At 31.1% G+C, this 21,486-nt stretch overlaps 1 protein-coding gene and 1 long non-coding RNA gene across 3 annotated transcripts; one reads left to right on the top strand and one right to left on the bottom strand.

The window, feature by feature from the left end:
- The first annotated feature begins 8,373 nt into the window (after positions 1-8,373).
- LOC132947260 (uncharacterized) lies at positions 8,374-10,486 on the top strand. Of its 2 annotated transcripts, XM_061017513.1 has the most exons (11): positions 8,374-8,739; positions 8,827-8,937; positions 9,096-9,137; positions 9,216-9,257; positions 9,331-9,387; positions 9,557-9,598; positions 9,678-9,719; positions 9,796-9,840; positions 9,916-10,032; positions 10,150-10,296; positions 10,361-10,486. In XM_061017513.1, exons 2-11 carry the CDS (start codon positions 8,848-8,850, stop codon positions 10,451-10,453), a joined length of 717 nt encoding a protein of 238 aa, XP_060873496.1. In that variant the 5' UTR covers positions 8,374-8,739; positions 8,827-8,847; the 3' UTR covers positions 10,454-10,486. The 2 variants fall into 2 exon arrangements, with proteins under 2 accessions (XP_060873496.1, XP_060873497.1); XM_061017514.1 differs by having other exon boundaries at positions 8,374-8,937.
- Positions 10,342-10,830, bottom strand: LOC132947261 (uncharacterized). The gene is made up of 3 exons (XR_009664866.1): positions 10,704-10,830; positions 10,556-10,630; positions 10,342-10,459 (listed from the first exon to the last, which is right to left on the bottom strand). It is a non-coding gene; the product is annotated as an uncharacterized LOC132947261 (long non-coding RNA).
- Between the last annotated feature and the right edge of the window lie 10,656 nt (positions 10,831-21,486).

The raw sequence follows: 21,486 nt of genomic DNA, 5'->3' as shown, positions 1-21,486 counted from the left end.
CTAATCGTTATTATTTTTAAAACGCTAAAACCATGATATAATATAATTCACGTTCAATTTTCCGATGAACCGCAATCCGGTCAAATCATTTTTTCTGTTTCGTTTCTCATACACCCGATACGTTTTCTTCCGATTATTCGAAATTGATGAGTATTGTATTGGTCTAATTTATGTGTAACGGAGTAGCCGTCACCACATAAAACGGTCCTTTTCAGGACCACCAATCAGCGGACAGTATGACAGCACAAACCCCGCAAACCAACATTAGGAAACAATAATAAAGCCCCAAATACAATAAGGGTTGCATATAGGGGAGAGTAAGACAAATCCAACGACACCCTCCCCACGTCAATAACCCTAAAACAGAGTTAACTACAGAACTTCCCGTACCATCTGTAAACTCAACTAAACACGGCGGCAGCAGATAGTTCACTAGTTGGTACAGCAGACGATTTATATACCGGACGATTCAGCATAATTCAGCGTTAATACAATCATTCTTAACCATACTATCCCCCCAAAATGGATAACTTAAAAATTCTATTCTGGAACTCAAACGGCATTAACCACAAACTTGACGAACTGCGCTCTTTAGCACTAAAACTGAAAACCGACATAATCCTACTTAACGAAACCCACCTAAAACCCTCTGCCAGACTTCACATTCCTAACTTTTTTACGTACAGGAACGACCTGCCGCCCGTGCGGGGCTCGCCCGCCCACGGAGGCACGGCCGTTCTCGTCAACCGACGTATCGTTCACCAACCAGTTACCCTAAACACAACCATCCAAACCTCTTCCATCCTCGTACAACTCAACGGCCACGAAGTACTTATTTCAGCCGTATACAAACCACCCGGAACCCTACTAACGACAAACGACCTCGACCTTTTGACAAAGAGTGCCGAATGGCAAATTTCGGCAGGCGACTTCAACGCCAAACATCCGCTGTGGTATAGCCACACGACTAACGCTGCCGGCCGTGTCCTCTTTGACCACGCACAACAATCGGACTACTCTGTAACTGCTCCCTCTTCTCCCACACATTTCCCGACATGCACACGATACAGACCTGACATACTCGACATCGCCCTCGTACGACTACCCTATCAAACCCAAATCACTAACCTCAACGAACTATCTTCCGACCACAACCCCATTCTTCTAGATACACTCTGCACTCCGATCTCTTCTTCTCCACCGGTTACGAATCGGTTTATTAACTGGAAAAAATACACGACAACTCTCACGAACTTACCGAACTCAACCACTCAACCGACCAACGACCGTGAGTCTATCGACCTGGCAATCGAAAACCTCACAAAACATATCCAACAAGCGGTTGAATCCAGCGTATACGTACCGACACGCAAACACCCGTCCACTGTAGTACCAGACTACATTAAACTGGAAATACAAGACAAAAACCGTATACGCCGCAAATGGCAAATAAACCGCGACCCGACAATTAAACGACAACTAAACGCCAAAATATCTCTCATACGTACCTTACTCGCAACGCACAATACTGACCAATGGGACATCTTTCTTAACTCACTAGACCACCAAGACGGTTCAATATACAAACTCAACAAATGTCTCTTACACAAACGTCCAGCATCTCACCCACTAACCGGCCCCGACGGCCTAGTTTTTCCGGCCAACGAACGAGCAGAGCTGATAGCCGACTCGCTCGAACGTCAATTTCAAACAAACCCCGGCCCCGACTTACCAGACGTAACCGCTCACTCCCAGTACCTACAAGGCCTTGACATCACCCGATCTAACCTCTTTACCACTCCCGGCCAGATACAAGACATAATTCGCAACCTTCGCAAAAAGAAAGCCCCAGGTGACGACCTCATCACCAACACGGCTCTTAAATTCCTACCGAACAACGTTATACTGTCCCTTACTCGGATCATCAACAGCGCCTTCAGAATCTGCTACTTTCCCCTTGCCTGGAAAAAAGCAGTCATCATCTCCATTCCCAAACCTGGCAAAGACCATAAACAACCCGAAAACTATAGACCAATCGCCCTCCTCTCCTCCCTGTCCAAAATTTACGAACGACTCATCCTCACCCACCTACAAGACAAACTCAAAAACAAAATGCGTCCCGAACAGTTCGCCTTCAGACCCGAACACTCGACCACACTACAACTGACCAAACTCACCCACCAACTGAGCGAAAACTTTAACAACGACTTAAACACTGCTTCCGTCTTCCTCGACGTGGAGAAAGCCTTCGACCGCGTCTGGCACGAAGGCCTACTCTACAAACTCTCCAAACTCAACATCTCGTTAGAAATCGTAAAAATCATCCAATCCTTTCTCACCGACCGTACTTTTACCACTAAAATCGAACACTCCTTCTCTACTACCAGACACGTACTCGCAGGAGTCCCTCAGGGCTCCTGTCTCTCACCGACGCTATACTTGACGTACATTAACGACATTCCAACGACTCCTAAAGCCAACCTCTCACTCTTCGCTGACGACACGATGTTCTTCACTAGTAACAAAAACCCCAAACGTGCAACCATACAACTACAACACCAACTCAACCTCGCGTCCAACTGGTTCCACAGGTGGCGAATCAAAATAAACCCGACCAAAACAGTAGGAGTCCTCTTCGGGCGTTCTAATACAACCCACATTCCACCTCTAACCATCGATAACCAACCCGTTAACTGGTCAAAACAGGCCAAATACTTAGGCGTCACGATTGGACGTAAACTTACATTCAACCAACACATTCAAGACGTAACCAAAAAAGCTACCCGCGTCCGTGGTATGCTTTACCCCTTACTTAACCGTACCAGTCCCGTTCCGCTGAAAACAAAACTTAACATACTTAAACTCTACGTGACCCCTATACTTACATATGCTGGCTCTTCCTGGGCACCCTTTATCGGCCCCTCCCATTGGAGACGTATTGAATCCGTCCAAAACATCGGCATACGCACGATAACCGGTATGCCCACTATCGTTAGAAACTCGGCCCTTTTAAAATCAGCCAACTTCAAATCTATTCAAAATTCCATTTGCTCTCAATCAAAAACAATGTTCTACAAAAACTCTTTTTCCGAATACGATCATATCCGCCTCTTAGGTAAAACCCACTCCCCTCCAACCACCAAACGTTTACTCAAACCATACCCATTAAATTGGACTGACTAACATAACTGAACCTACCAATCAACCCCAAAATCCATCCACTAGTAGAGGCACAAGCCTGGAATAGTAAACGGCATAGCCACCCCTCCCAAAGCAAAGCAAGCAAAGTAATTCAGCGTTCTAATACAACCCACATTCCACCTCTAACCATCGATAACCAACCCGTTAACTGGTCAAAACAGGCCAAATACTTAGGCGTCACGATTGGACGTAAACTTACATTCAACCAACACATTCAAGACGTAACCAAAAAAGCTACCCGCGTCCGTGGTATGCTTTACCCCTTACTTAACCGTACCAGTCCCGTTCCGCTGAAAACAAAACTTAACATACTTAAACTCTACGTGACCCCTATACTTACATATGCTGACTCTTCTAACTGAACCTACCAATCAACCCAAAAATCCATCCACTAGTAGAGGCACAAGCCTGGAATAGTAAACGGCATAGCCACCCCTCCCAAAGCAAAGCAAAGTAATCAACACGGTCTTCAATAATCCTTCAATCAGTTCAAACCTACGCACACCGAACTATTTATAGTTATACGAGGCAGCGACCGACAAACACAACGTTCGTGACCACATCACGGACGAAGCCATCGACGCAGCGGCGAGAGCACTCGCTATACAAGGCGGTCTTCGGCATTGACGAACACGCGCACAGCTACTAACGTTATTGATGCGCTTACGGTCGATCTACCATCGCGACCAATGAGAAACGGTTCTTTTTAGAACCACCAATATAATCTCCCACCCTCGGTGTGCCTGCTCAGGCATCACTGTGAGATATTATCAAATCAAACACGACTTATAATAGACCGCGAGAGAGTGATTCTAACTCGTCCCCTTTCTTATCATATAACTGTTAATAATACTAATTGTAAATCCCAATATTTGTATTTTTTTTAATCGCGCCTCTGCAGGCCCGATACCGCCCGTCGCGGCCCGCTTCTTTAAGCCAACCGCACGCCCGGAAATAAATTCCCTCACATATATAAGTGTACATAATCCACATCACATAATAAACAAACGAGATTGTACCTAGAAACAACCGAGTGTATAATTTATTATTCACGATCACGGGACGTCGGGAATCGACGGACCGTATCATATGTTAGTCAGGTACACAGATCTAATATATAGATATAGGACATAGGTAGATCGTAGATACTTCTAGGGCCTAACCAATACAGTCGTACGTATATTATACCTCTTGTACGGTTGCGCGTTGTTAGACTTTCTTCGTTTTAGTTTACCACGTCAAATCATACGCATGAAGCATTTTTCGGTAATGACGACAATAATCGACAGAAAAAAAACGTATAGAATCCTTTAAAAATTGAGTTTATATAATATTTTAATAATTACAAAAACAGTAGATTGCACTAATTTATTACCTATACGGGCTTAGGTACTACTGGTGCATACTCATTGGCATACTTTTATATTGTGTATATATATATATATATATACATTTACTGAATAGGAACTATATTTTATTATTTTAATGTAGATACTATAGATATTAGAGACGTAGGTTAGGTTAGGTTAAAACAATTATGATAGGATTTTTAAATCTCAAATAAAAAATTAAAAATTAATTTTAATACTTTATTATTTTTTATTATTAATAAATTAATTAGAATGATGAAACACTTTATATAACTTGAATATAATATTACAGCAAGACTACAAGAGTGTTGTAAGTGAGTAGCTTGATCTTCGTCAATTTAATCAGTCTCCTCTGGTAAACTAACCAGAGTTGTAACGGCTGATTCTTTAACCGATTCATCATCCGTGCTTGTCTAATTAAATTTAAAAAAAATAATTAAAAAAGGTGGGTAAGTGGGTGTTGCTCTGCTGTACAATAGATTACAAGTGGGTCACTGTATTATGGATGGTATTATATTTGAATTCAATGATATAATATCATCGTATACGAAAAACGATTCTGAGCAGCGACGATTTGTCAGTTTGGATATTAATATATTATATATTCTATTTATATTGTTATTACACTTATTATTAATACGATAGCCGGTAAGTAGAATTAATATTATAAAATTACAACAAAATAACTATAGGTTATTTAATTTGACTTTCTTATCAACATTTTTTTTTTTTTGATAAAGTTAGATAACCTTTTAAGGAATCTTGTATTACAGTTCAAAATCTTAGATTTAAAAAGAAACATTTTTAGAAATATTTAACTTAAAATTATTTGCACATTTTCATTATTTTTACGCCTTTTGTCAAAATTCGAACTTTAAATGCTTATAAAAAAAAAGTGTGACTGGATTTTTAATATTTTCAAATGTCATAGTAACATAGTCTTTTAATAGTCTTTTCAAGCTTTTTTACCCAACAAATAAAATTTTATTGGCACTCATAAAAAAAATCTAAAAAAAAATAGGAAACTGAAAATTCAAAACAAATCAATATTTTTTAAAATTTCTACGTGTATATAAAATACTAATATAAAAACCCAGTGATAATTTCATTTATCTACAGTAATTTTTTTTGGAGTTATACCAAAAACCAAAATCAATTTTGGAAAAATTCCCGCTTTTCCTTAATTTTTCTTTTTTTTTTTCCCTGCGCTTTTGAAAACTATTAGAATTTTTTTACTTTTGACCCCCCAAATATCAGAAAATAAAATATAGAAGAAAATCTAACGATTTTTAATGTCCTAAAAGATGATGACAGACACAAAAAAAAACAAAAAAAAATACACTCATCATTGTAAAATCAATACATTCATCGCTTCGCTCAGAATCTATAATATTTGTATAATATTTCTTATAACAAATCTTATGGGTACTTACAAGGTCTATCACAGACGAAATTTTGTTGATTGGCACAGCCGCTACACGCTCTTTTACGTTTGATTTTGGGTATGAGTCGCCTACCGCTGCCGAGTTTTCGCTGTTAGCTATTTTTGGCGACAACGTACTATTATAATATATTATATTTGTTTTTGGTGAATATTCATATTGTAATCTGGTTGTATTACTATATTCGTTAGTTTTCTCAACCTCCTCTAGTAAACTAACCAGAGTTCTAACAGCTGATTCACATTCCGACGATTCATCATCAGTGCTTGTCTAATCAAATTGAAAAAATTATTTATATTATATTTCTTGTAACGAAACATATAGGTACTTACAAGATCTATCACAGGCGAAATTTGTTCTATTGGCACAGCAACCAGACGCTCTTTTACGTTTAACTTTGGGTATAAGTCGCCTACCGTTGCCGAGTTTTCGCTGTTAGCTATTTTTGGCAACAACGTATTATTATAATATACATTTTCTAGCACGATGTACCCACTGTCACATGGAAACTATAATAATATAATAATATATTGATAACAATTAATATCACGTCAGAGAATGTCTGATAAATAGACGGGTACTTACTTCGTCTACTTCGGTTTCACAGTAATCTGCAGCCGCAAAAACCTGTTCCACGTGTGATTCGCTCTCTGATGACGAGTCCTCGTCATCAGCCTGCATCATACGGACTTTCTGTAGCATTGAACATAATTAAAAATATTGTACCTATTTACACTACCTATACAGCTGGGTGTAACAGATAGAACTGACTTTTGGAATAACTTTTGTTCCAATCAATATTTTTTAATTTTTTTTTTTATTTATCATTTATAAACCCTAGCGCTACATGTACAATAATTTTATTTTTATCTTTAATTTAAGTACTGAAAATAAAAAAAAATTAAATTTGATTTAATTTGTTTTAAAAATTTTCAAAATAGCCATTTTGTAAAACTTATTATTAGAAAAATTTTGATGTTCAAATTGTTATTATTGAATAATACATAAATGAGATATAAGTCCTCAAAGTTATATTATTGTTTGGAGTGGCTATATTTTTTGTTTGTAAAGACCAGTAGTTCAAAACTCTGTACATATTTGACTCAGTGTAACGATAACGATGTACCACAGTAGCCACAGCCCACAATTATTACTGACAGATAGGTTATTTATTGTCAATATTATCACACTCATAATAATAATCTTAGATCATATACAATGGATAGAGCCATACGAACTATTTGTGAAGCCAACATCACTGTAGGACCTCGATGATATGCGCATGCGCGTGGTCTCTTATCATTAATGCTTGGCGCAGAGTGTCGGCATTATAATAATATGAACAGATTGAAATATTATGATAAGCAGTTGCGCATGCGCAGATGTCACAGGTCCTATAGTAATGTTGGCATCAACTCTTTTTATGCCCGTAGTATGCTATGACTCCATCCATTGTATATGATCTAAGATAATAATTGAAACACAATTAATTATAACAGATAAGCAAGGACATAGATTACATAAATTTCAATTGATAAGTAAAAATTATGCCGTATCTTAATTTGATATCATACAATCACAGTATGCCACAGAAGAAAATATCATATTATAAATAATTTTATTATTGTAGTGTACGCACACTGTTGAACTAAGTTAACCTTAAACGTATTTTAAATTTTTATGATATGATTATTGAATATTGATTAATAATAAATAATAATGTTGTTTTCTGTTGACTTACTACTTTACTAGTATAATGTCATAATGGTTAACAAAATAAACTATGAATGTTAATTAAAACAAGTAGGTACCTACTCAGGTACTTCAATTTTAAATAATAATACTTCACAATGTGCTTTTTTATAATACTTTAATTTGCAATGTAAAAATAATTCAATTCAAAATAGGTGTTTTATTACCTAAAACTAATATAATGCATGATAATTGGATACCAACTTGGAAACTTCATTTTCAAATTGTTTGGTAAGTTTTTTTTCTAATTAAACAGTTAAAAATCAATAGAAGTTTTTAAATTTTATCTAAGAAATTATTTTTTAATGTTTTTACTTTTTTTATTTTAGTCAAACCTGTTATTCTGCATAGTTTACAATTTTTATTTAAACATTGTATACAAATGAATATTTATGATATTTATGTAAATTATTATGGAATCAAATATATTTCTGTAATATAATATAGTCTCTGAACAAACTACTCAATTAATTGTGTATGTATGAATATTTTGAATTATTAAATAAATACATTTTTTTAAATTATTTTATTTTATTTCCAGATTGTAAAGTTAATTTTTACGAAGAGGGAAATATTAAGTCAGCCTACTCCAAGGTTATGTTATTAAATTGTAATACAATTCCTCATAAGTAGCATTATGTGGTTGTTAAAATAGAAAATTTAACATTTTTAAAAAAAATTAATCAGACATTTCCAATTTTTAATTAACTTATTTTCAAAAAATGTAAGATGAAAAATTAACTATGTACTACCTTTGAAGATGTTGGAGAGTTGTATACTAAGTATCAAAATGATAATGGCACGGAAACAGAAGTAGATTTTTATAAAAACCAACTTCAAAAAAGCTTTGAGGAAATCGATTACTTGCGTCAATAATAGTGATTTTAAAACTGGGTACCACGAGCATTCACTAGGTGTGCTTGTTGAAAACCACTGGTATATAATATGTAATAATATTAACACTTAAATTATAGGTAGAGAATACATTTATTTTGCATACTTTACTTTATACTTTAAAAATACATTCAGAATAGGTACATATTTTACATAATTATTTACAGCAATATCACACATTGCAAAACATGTTAGTGGAAAAAAAAAATGAAAGCAATCATTATGCAAAGGAGGTGGTTCAACTGGACGCAGAAAATAAGTCCCTCGCAGATGAAGTTGTAAGTGATTAAAAAACAATATTCTCTACTAAGATTTAAATTAAAGACAAAAGTCTAAACATTAAATATACAAAATATTGATAATAAAATTAGACAAATAATAATAATAATTATAAAAGCAAATAACTTAAAATTATATATTTACATTCCTTATTTAGGTTACATTGAAAGTTAAGGAAAAAAGACTGACTGAAAAAGTTGTAAGTTATTAAAATGTATATTAAAAAAAAAAAACAGCAAAAAAATTTTAAATTATTAAACACAACATTTTTTTATAGAAAGTACTACAAACAAAAAATGTAATTTTGGAAGAAGAAATTGTAAGTTTTAATTTCAGAAATACACATGTCATGTTTAAATTATAAAATATACTGTTTTATTATTTTTTTTTAGGAAAATTTAAAACAGAATGTAGTAGACAAAGAAAACAAATCCGACACAGATGAAGTTGTAAGTTACTAAAAATCAATATTCTCTACTAAAGTTAAAATTAAAGACTAAAGTATAAACATAAAATATACAAAATATTGATAGTAAATGAGCAATTATAATAAAATTAGACAAATAATAATAATAATTACAAAGCAAATAACATAAAATATTTACATTAATTATTTAGGTTATATTGAAAGTTAGGGAAAAAAGGCTGACCGAAAAAGTTGTAAGTTATTAAACTGTATATTAAAAAAAAAAAAAAAGAAAGAAAAAAAATTGTAATTATTAAACACATTTCTTTACAGACATTACTAAAAACAAAAAATTTAAGTTTGGAAGAAGAAATTGTAAGTTTTAATCGTACATAATTAATAATTATACACACGTTTAAATTAAAAAATATACTGTCATTGTTTTTTTTAGGAAAATTTAAAACAGAAATTTGCAGTGAGCCAATGTGAATTAAATGTAAACAATAATAAATAACAACAATTAAAAAAACTAAAATTAAATTTATAATAATATGTATTTCAATCATTACAGGCTCTTACGCAAGCTACTAGCTCAAATGTAGATGAAGTATGTGAAAAAGTAGAAGGTTTAACAATAGATACTGCTACATACTCTGATCCAGACATTAGCCATATTAGTTATTCTGAAGTAATAATTTACTACAAAAAACCACTTAAACTTTTTGAAATAATGAGTGTTCAATAATAAAAAATCACTCTGTTTATAAGTTTTATTTATTATTAAAGTAATATTTTTTTTGTTTAGAAATGCGATGAATGGTGGTGCCCAAAGCACAGTGACTTCAATGAGATCTTAAAAAAGATCTCGCTCAAAGAACAGTCCGTGGAAGATCGCTATTTAGTGAGAAAGGCTAAAGCCAGACATACTTACTGGCAAGGCGAAAAAAATAAAGTATCTAATATTTAAACTATTAACTTAATTTAACTTGACATAACATTTTTTTTTTATGTTATAGAATACACCAAGGTGCCCAATGCAGGACAATAAAAAAGGCACACCTAATCGCTACCAAGCACCAACTTTTTGGCCGAGTCCGCTTCAACAATAAATATTTCTAAAAAAAAATAAAATTTAATTACATAATATATATAGAAATAAATCATGAATAAATGAATAATAGATTAAGTGTTTTTTTTTTCATCATACTTACATCATTTTAAAAATTTTGATATTAAGTTGAAGTTGTATTCTTTTAATGCGTTAATGATTAAATTCCCAAAAGTAACTATTAACAAATTATATATTATAAGTTATAATTATTTAATAGTGTTGTATAATATTGTGAAAAATATACTTACCAGTGCTTTTTTGCGATTTTTGAATTTCCACAACTGTTATAAGCATTACATTCTGATTTATGGTTCGAACATTTGCGTTATTTAGCATAAAACAACCACAGAAATAAAGAATCATGATAGAAATAACTAAATTATTATTTACATAGGAATATAATTTGTACGTATAACGTGAAGCTTATGACGTATTATTAAAAATGTAAATTATTTTTGTAGACTGTCAGTCTTCCTTAGTGTATTACTTTTATAAGTCATCAGCTGATACTCTGATTGCCAACGTGCAACACTTAATAAGTTAGTGATGGCAACTTGTTATCAATTACGGCAACTGTTACAAACTGTTCTCAAAAAATAACAGTTAAAATCATAAATATTTATGGTGAAAATAACAGTTACCTACTGTTGTAGACTTATTAGTGTTATTAGAAAAGAACAATTAAAAAATGTCAATAACATGACCAGTAACGGCTAACAACAACGCAACACTATTGATAACAGGGTAACAGAGAATAACGCCAGTAACCTGTAACAGTTTATAACCAACGAACCAGTCGCTAATCAGTAAGACCAAATTATCAGTATAACCGTAACAGCAGCTTGTTATTGTTACTAGTGTAGTACCTGTTATCAATCAATGTCCCTGATATTTTTTATCATCACTAAATAAGTGCAAGTGTACAAATACACAAAAAGCGCCTCGTATAATTCAGTTTTTAATTGGTTATATTGGATCAACGACCGAATGAAAATAAAAAATTTAAACGCTGCAATCCTTAAAAATAATATTCTTAAAAAATGGCAATTTTGAATATGTTATAAAAAGATTTAATTTAATTTAATTTTTTTTATTTTCAGTACTAAAAAATAAATTATACATGTAGCGCTAGGGTCTATACCTAAATGATAAATAAAAAAAAATAAAAAAAAATTGATTAGAAAAAAAGTTATTCCAAAAGTAAGTTCTATCGGTTACATCCTGTATATACATATTATTATATACATCTCTACTCAATGTATTTAATATTTATGTATATTTTCGAAATTCCTCAAATGTTATGTTTTAGACGCAGTGCCGCACCTCCCCCCGCTCCACAAAAACAGAAAACGAATATTGTTTGTGCGAATTGTTGTGTGTCGTATTTAAGAAAAAATAAGTTTATCACTAATATTGACTGAATTGGCTCCTGTTGATGGTTACGGTCGAACTAACTGCCGTGTGTCATTTTAATAACAAGTAATAACGTACGGGTCGAAAAGTGTTGGGTGTGTATATTTTGTATTGGTCAATAATATAATGTGTGTTTTGTGTATAATATTATATTATATATATATATTAAATCATCAAATATTATTATAACTTATTTTTAAAACTAATTTTGATAATTTTTGTAATAATAATATAAATATCATTTTTTTATTCTTTTTTTAAATCGTCAAATATTATTATAATAATAAACATGAACGTCTATAGTGACCTTAAATTTTAATTCCTTTTTTTTGAACGAGTTAAGTTCGACCACTACCTGCTTTTTACCCGAGTACAGTTCGACCATTACCTTTTTTGAACCCAAGTGCAATTCGACCATTTCTTTTTAGGTAATAGCTGGTGCAAATCGACTATCCCGCCGCTGTCAACCATCGACGATCCAAACCATCATTGCGGGTTGCCTATAGCTTTTCAGAACTACCGTACAAATTAAGCGCGTATCATTGGTCAAGGGCCCTAGAATGAAGAGTAATTCTTTTGAGAACTTCCTGGAAAATCCTGGATTGGGCCAGGAGCTGCAGATGAGCGGCACGAATTTCGGTGCAGTTTATTCTTTTATTCAAAAAGTCCCCTTTACATCTACAAATTATATGAAAACTTTTTTTGAACACAAATTTTACTGAGATTTTCTTGTTGAAAACCTTATACAATATAACTATTATAAATAACGAAGTTTTTGGAATATATATTATATTATTTGTCTGTTATATCATATATGACTAAAATATTAAAATGGTATTAGAGCAGACCAGTTGCATGCAAATTCTAATCAAACGTGGCAATAGTTCTAATTATATAAATGTGAACATACTAATATTGAAAATTGTTAACTATAATATTAGGTTTGGTTTTATAATAATATAATATAATGTGATTGTCTTGAAATAGTTTTGTATTTTAGACCATTATAGGTAAATTAAGTATGCAATAGCGAGGAAATAAATATATCAATAGAGTATTATTTCCTTACATATAATATTAATATAACTTTTGTGGTTTGGCGCGGCGCGTTGGCTGCTACCAGTTGCGCAGTTAGTAATGTCGCTGCTACTAGTTCCTGGATGGGTGACCACCCGGGTTCGTAGTAGTCAAAACCTTGCCACACATACACGTGTTCTTAACCAATCATTTTCAACTGTACCAACAGTTCCAACCTTATCGTAATAAAACCTACCAACTTTACAGACTAAATTACCTCAGTCATCGAAGCCTTAAAACTAATAATAATAAAAAAAAATATATAACTCTTACGAGTGTGTGTGTGTGTGTTTTTATAAAAGATAATATGGTGGTATGCTTGTATGGTACACAATACCATTGTCATTAAATTATTATTTTATTTTTATTTTTATTATTATAAGCCACAACAGCACAGATTATTGATTTGATTTTATTATTATTATTTGACAAATGAAGATACAAAATATTAAAAATGTAAAACGGCGCTTCGGGTATGCAATATTGATGCTTGTGCGCATTTGTTACAAATATAAGCCTTATACTGCTTTAATAGTGTTACTATTGAAATTGATTTAGTAATTTGATAATAGGTACTTGAATTGAGTGCGCAGTGACAACAGGTGTTAGGTGAAATATATTTTAATCTTAATATACCAATCTATTGAATTTTCTTCCCTAATTAGAGTACCAATTTAAGCTATATAATGTAAATATTTTTGTATACACAAGAAAAAATGTAAGCTAACTATATAATTTGTAAATATTAACATGGAGATAAAAAATTTACCTGTGAACGAGAAGAAGAAGAATAGGTAGGTGGTAGGTACATAAAAAATAAATTTATCTTAAAAAAAATGAGTCATTGAAGTTTAGTTTAGGTTTTCCAACAGATATTAAGATAACTATTAGATCTGATAAAAGACTTGTATAAAATAATTACACTACTTGCGTTCATTTGAACTTTTATTTAGTGTGTATTTATAAGGTGGATGGCTGAAAATAAGTATAACATCTGTAACTGACTTAAGAAAATTACATAGGTACCAGCTTTGGCTTGCGTTGCTGGTCATCATCAGAAAAGTCAACCTACATGTAACATGTACCTACATATTATTCATTTATAATCAATAATGATACGAGAAAATGTGACCAAACATAATTTATTTACTTATTTTGTAGTAATATCGCATCATTATAGAGGTTTTAACTATACAAAATAATTTAAAGTCGTCGGCAAATAATATCACATTACGTGAGTCGAGAAATTGAATATCATTAATGAACAAGTTAAATACGATCGGTGCAATTTGTGACCATTGTGAGACGGCGGGACACTTGAAGTTACATTAAAAAATTTCGATCAAAAATATTCAACACATTTTAAATAAAAGCGACGAACCATAAAAATAAATTGGGTTACGAAAACCTGTACGATATAATTTTAAATATAGGTACACACTAATTGTTATTAGACAGTAGGTAAAATAATATCGATATGCATAAAAGTTATAACTTCATCATCTGTGACAGGATCTATGGGGTTACCAATTTCGTATCCTGCTACAGCACTTCCAATGTGCTCTTCGTCCATGAACTCATCGACCCAATGATGAGTGGAGGCGTTCGTAAGTCGATTAATGACATTCTATACAGAGATAAATCACATTTAAAATATTTTCCGAAATTGTGTTACATTAATAACCAGTAAGGTAAACAGTAAGTATATTTGACTTATAATTGTATCAATTGTTAATTTTGACCTTGTGCCCTCAGAAATGGAAAATAAAAGGAAGCGGTCGATTGATGATGTTGGTGATGATTATATGCATATGCAAAAAACATTGAAAGTCGTTGGTTAGTACACGTTGACGACGTTATTGTCGGTCCACAACTTTAATTTTCCATCAGATAATCAAAAATTCTCTATTCTTCCAATTTCGTTTGATTTCCATCGAAGAGGTTTGGTAACTGCGGTACGACATGACACATTTATAACGAAATACATAATATACTGTAACATTCGTTACACCTTATATATATATATATATATATATATTATATACATAGGTTTGTATACCTATTACCTATATAATATTATATTAACATAATGGACAATGGTATGTGTAAGACAATCATTGTTTATTACGCCAATGATTTTTCCATTGCCAATCCTAAGCCTGTAAGTGAGAAGGGAAATTAATGTTTTATAAACGTTTAACCCCTTCAAATGCATGATATTTTTGTTGGAATACCTTTTTTGAGCCCAAGTGCAGTTCGACTAAAATAGTGCAATTCGACCATATCCGACAGCGGCTTGTCGTCGGTGGATCTCCATGCTAAGTTCAGTTATTTAGCAGGCTATTTTGACATAATTATATCTATAGTTCAAAGACTTGTCTATAAAATGATATCGAAATTTTAAGAGCCGTTTTTTTATATAGGTACTCAGTGTTTTTTTTACACGGAGTTTCGCAGAGTGTCTTAGTTGGGATTATATTATTATAGTATTATACAGAAAGAAAATTAAACGCGTCTTTGGTATACTGCTAAACTCAAGGACCTTAGCTAGTTATTTCCATATATGTTTACAAATTAAAAATTATATAATTAATAAATATCAAATATAATTCCTGAATAATTAAAAAATGTAATTTTTTAATGTTCATTATGAAAACAAATAAGAGTAATGTACTTGCGTAACATCGCCTTTTTTGTCAGTCTTTTTTTAAATGTATTTCCCAATCCATTATTTTAGTGCAATATTTTTAATACAAATGTTATGAAAAGGATAAAAAAATACCTTTAGATATCTAGCTCTTAAAATATCTGAACAAATTCGGAGAATTCTTTAGTTACACTAAACATGTAACACCAAATTTTGGTATACAGTGCCTGTATAAATTCAAAATAAACGTACTAATTATCGTAATTATTGTTTTTAGAATGTTGTCTAAAACATCTCACCAGGTGTATACGTATCAATATTTGAATAATATTTTTGATAGTATTTAAATATTTATATGGCTACATTTGTTGGTACTTTTAATCAAAATTGAAAATACAATTAACTAATTAACTATAAAACCGTACTATCAAACATTATTATATCAACATGGAAATATAAGTTTTTTTTAACAAAAATTTAATAAGTCACAACTTCAATCTTGAGTATAATAAAAACTTCGAATTTAAAATATGTTTTTATACAAAATGGATCACCTTAATTTCAAGATTTTTTAAAAATTCTTTCGATCTAAAGTTTTCTGTAAATAAGATTGCTAATTGAAGTACTAAAAATGATCGATGTTCAAAACTTCAAAATGTCCAATACCTGAAATATGAGTGATAAATTTATTAAACTCTTATACCGATTATTAGTTGCCTAAAAAGTGATTTTTAACCAAAACTAATACGGTTTAATGTATAATCAATAAACGTATTAACAATAATTATATTATTACTCGATTATTAATTCATATTAATTCGATTTAATTTAAATAATGAATAATTATAAAGCTTTTATTTTATTAAGTTTCTCATAAGTCATAAGTAGATATTTCTGAAATCCAAGAAACATTAAAATATTAAAGCACCATTTTTTTTATAGACATTTGAAATTGAAATTTGGACAAAATTATATAACTAAGAATACCTAACGATTTTAGTTATTTTGATGTAATCCAAAAATATTATAGTATCATAGTAGCATATTATTTTCATTATACATAACCAGGGCTCGGAAATTTATGCATTTGCATCTTTCTTAGGAAGCTGCATATTTCAAATCTGATTCGATACAAATTCGTTTCATTAACCATACTATTGAAATACAACAATTTATGTTGCATATTTTACTAAATTTATATGATTTTGCATATTTAAAGATTTTGAGTATATAAATGCATTTTATGTTAAAGCGTTTTAGAAATCAACAAAAATAAACAAGCTTTCAAAAATTGAATACTGTAAATTAAATGATTTACAAATAAATAGTACCGTGTATAATAAAGTGTGGGAAATCTATTTGAACGCATTCTACTCTAAAATGATACACGTGCTGCTCATGGCCTCCATAGAGTTTCGGAGGAAGTACGAAATCAGTTTGGTACTGTTCATAAAATCGTAGCCAACGTAAAAAAAATATTTAAAAGAACAGTACCTCCGTACCTATAATACAATAATATAATATAATAATATACTCGTACCTATGCATATTTTAATGACTTTATTATAAAGCATTCTCGGTAGGTACCAGGTACCTACATATTATTATTATGTGTTGTAAAAAAATCAATGCCGTCGTATATGCAGTCATGTCTCATGTATATTATATTATATTGTATACCTGCTGGTACCTCCGTCGGTAAAATAACCAGCACACACGATCTGCAACGCAGTTAATCTGTTAATGCGATATAATCATCGCAGCACACACACACACACACACACCGACCAGTAATTAGTTGAGAGTGCGTCTCGGGACAAAAAAAAAAAAAAGGTTATTACTTATTACATTGTCGGCCGACGGCGGCGGTAAAATAAAAAGACGGACATTTTCAAAGGAAATCGGCGGCGGTCGTCGATAGATTTTGTATAATATAGTAGGCACTAGGTACACATTGTTACTATTATTGTTACGTATTTACGCGTATCCGATTGCGGTGAATAGCTTACGTTTCAACTGTCGTCGAAGGGGCGAGTGGCACGCACGTCTATATAGGTGTAGACGAACATCGAACGCGTATTATAATATGTTATAAAAACGATTTGGGGTGTTAGAAGGAGCGCGGCACTCGTTTACGATCCCGGTTCTCAGAAATTTACTCCTGCGCGGGCACGGTCTGGACAAACGCGCGCGCTAGTACATTATACATTTTATTACATTACAGTATCACACATATTGTATAAACCATAAACGTACCTAGATGTGTGTGTGAGTGTTTTAGTGGAGAATACAATTTTTTTCACTCATTTTTCTTTGTGTCATCTGACGCCTCATGGCTGCTATACAACTATACATAATACAGTGTATATTGTTCCTAATTTTTAAAACAGACCGCCTCGGTTGTAGTCTCTGTTTTTCAAATCTCAATAAAATTTACTTCACAATACGTTTATACGATATTGTTGAATATCATATAATATATAATATAGTGCCATAGATCATAAATCTGCAGTGTATACATACATAGAGACTTGTCACTCGTGTATTGTGTATATACGATCTAAATATGGTATTTGATTATATTGAAGAGCGCCGCTTTACGATACGAAAATTTTTATTATACATTTTCTCTTTTGTAAATAGACTTTTACTGTGTTTATATGTATTATTATATTGTCATTTAACTCCTTTAAGCTGGCCCGCCGCCTATACGGGCCGTTTAGACGTGATCAATGACGCCGTTGTGCGTTCTATTGGAGACGATGAAAATATAATATATCACAAACGACATGAATTCGTGTACATATACCTACCTCCGTTATTGAAGAATCGGCATTTCATTGACTTGATAATAATAAATCATTATAATATCATCGTTATTATTATTACTGACGAATATTCGTGCAACGTTACAACTGTATTATAATACATTAACAATATAGGTATTTTATATCGTTATAGAAGGAGTGTGGTCGGGAAAAAACTACATACATGCCATTATCCCATATACCAATTGGTGGATGAGATGCATTGCGTTTAAGTAAACACTAAGCGAGCTTTAAGTATTTTTAAATTGCAACATTTTACATGGGTGCTCATATAACTCATTTTGACTCGGCAACTATCTTAAACATCTAAATATCAATAGAAACCGAAATACAATCACAGAAAACAATGTAGATACCTATTTTAGTTTGATAATAGATCAATTTACTCTAATATTAAAATTTAAAACAAACAAAGCTAAAATAAATGTGAACTGTGGATTGTAAATTTGGTATATAACGCACCTGTAATTTGTAAAACACTTATCCAGGGACAACAAATTTGAGTTTGACGTTAGTCTGATGTCTGAAAAATGGAAATCAATTTTACTTTCATTTATTTGATTTCTATAACAATAATGATGTCAAATCTGAAATCATTAAACAGTATTATAATTTATAAATTATAATAGTAACTGAACTTTTGAGGAGAAAAATAAAACTTGTGAAACTTACCCTAAACCAAATTTAGTGCTAACTAATTAGTAGATTAGTTCATACAAGATATAAAACGGAATCATAAAGGTTTATGATGAGTGGATTAAAATAAAAAAAAATTGATGGTACCTAAATCTATTTCCATGAATGAATGTATACTTTTGGTATTGACAAGTATCTAATATAATAATTAATAAGAATTATTATAATTATTGATAATATTATATTCCTTCTCATAATTCATATAATATATACCTATTATCACAAAATGCGTAAAATCGGCCGGCCGGCTAGTTCCCGGATGGGTGACCACCCGGGCTTTTAGTAACGAATTTTCGCCCCACGTACCACCTCAAGTGTTTTGTGTTGGTTTCTTGTGCTGTTTTAATATTTATTAGTTGGTACCTAATTTACTATAAACTATTTGATTTGTCTATTAATTTTTTTAGTATTATATTTTGAAAATTATTATCAATATTTAATATTAAGTAATTGGATTGAAAATAAAATGGATTTACCTAAGCGAAAATTTTTAGATAATTTTACTATTAAAAAAGTGGGTTAGTGGGTTTCGCTTTGCTATACTGTAGTTTACAAGTGGGTCACTCTCATGGATGGCGTTTACTTAGAATTCAATGATATAATATTATCATTGTATACAACACATATATCTGAGCGGAGACGGTTTTTTCAGCCTAGGGTATTTTATATTATATTTATATTTTTATAACTTATAACTAATAAGGTAGCCGGTAAATTGAATTAATATTATATGCATATTCTCATATTTCAATATTTTTATATAATAATATTTTTAAACAAAATCGTTATTCTTGGTTACTTAGTATGTAATTTCGTCCAAATTTAAACATAAAATAACTATAAGAAAAAACATATTTTATATTTCTCAGATTTCTTTGTTGCAGAATAACCTAATTACGTAAAATCTTGTTTTGAATTTTCAATCCTTAGCTACAGAAGTTGAACATTTTACAAATTTGTAACTTCAAAATCATTATTAAATTTTCAAATTGATAAATGTTGTCAAAAATCGAACTTTAAATGCATTTAATAAAAATTTAAACTACCTATGTATTTTTAATATTTTTTAACTGCCATTGTAACAATATATCAACAGTCTTGTATTAATTTTTAAGCTTTTTTACCCAACGGATAAATTTATATTAACATTTGTAGAAAAAAAAAACTAAAAAATTGGGAACTAAGTATGTCCGAAAACAAGTCAAAATATTTTTTTAAATGTTATGGTGTAAAGAAAATAATTTTGATTGTGTTGCAACCCGATTTTGCATAAAAATTCCTGTTTTACTTTAATTTTTTTTTTGTTTATCCCGGTGCTTTTGAAAACTATATGGACATTTTTACTCTAAAACAAATGGCCATAGATACATGAAATTTTCACTTGTTAAATTATTTTAATTTTTTTTTGAACTGGTTATGGAATTTTCAATTTCCAAATTTTTATGAATGTCAATAAAGTGTTATTTGTTGGCTAAAAATATTGAAATTTTTAATATAAGGCTCATAATATTTTTACATAATGGGGTTTGAAAAAATATTAAAAATCCTTAGTCATGGTCTTTTTTATAAGCATTAAAAATTTTAATCTTGACAAAATACTGACAAATTACGAAAAAAAACAAATTATTTTGAGTTAAGAATTCATAAAATTTTTCTTTTTAAATCTAAGATTTGGAAATGCAATAGATAATTCCTCATAAGTTTGTCTATCTTTATCAAAAAAAAGGTCTACAAGAAAATTAAATTAAATTTTTTTGAGCGTAGAGGTTTATATTTTTACAACATTGGATATTCACTCAATTTCTTATGTAACAATTTTCTTATTTTGTTGTAATTCAAAAACGAATAACTGTATATACATGAACATTTCACTGAATGCTTATATTAGCATTTTCTATACACCATACAATTTTAAAAATAATTTGACTCTTTTTGAGCTGTTTACGGACATTGTCAGTTTTCAATTTTTTTAGTTTTTTTTCTATACTCATGATATACTGTTACAATAGCAGTTGAAAAATATTAAAAATACATATGCACAATTTTTTTTTACAAGCATTTAAAGACCAAATGTTGACAAAATTTATCAAATTTATAATTTAATAATTATTTTGTAGTTAAAAATTTAGAAAATGTTCAACTTTTATGGCTAAGCATTGAAAATTTAAAACAAGGTTCCACGTAAATAGATTATAATATTTTATAAATTACTTTATTCACAACAATATCATCAAATATTAATATTATTAATATCATAGACTGACTGACTGTCTTCGTTCATAATCGTTTTTCTTATACAATAATATTATACCACTGAATTCAAATTTAACACCAGCCATTACAGTGACCCACTTGTAACCTACTGTACAG

This window comes from Metopolophium dirhodum, chromosome 6, assembly GCF_019925205.1.
Source record: "Metopolophium dirhodum isolate CAU chromosome 6, ASM1992520v1, whole genome shotgun sequence".
NCBI lineage: Eukaryota > Metazoa > Arthropoda > Insecta > Hemiptera > Aphididae > Metopolophium > Metopolophium dirhodum.
This window is presented reverse-complemented; position numbering and strand designations above follow the sequence as displayed.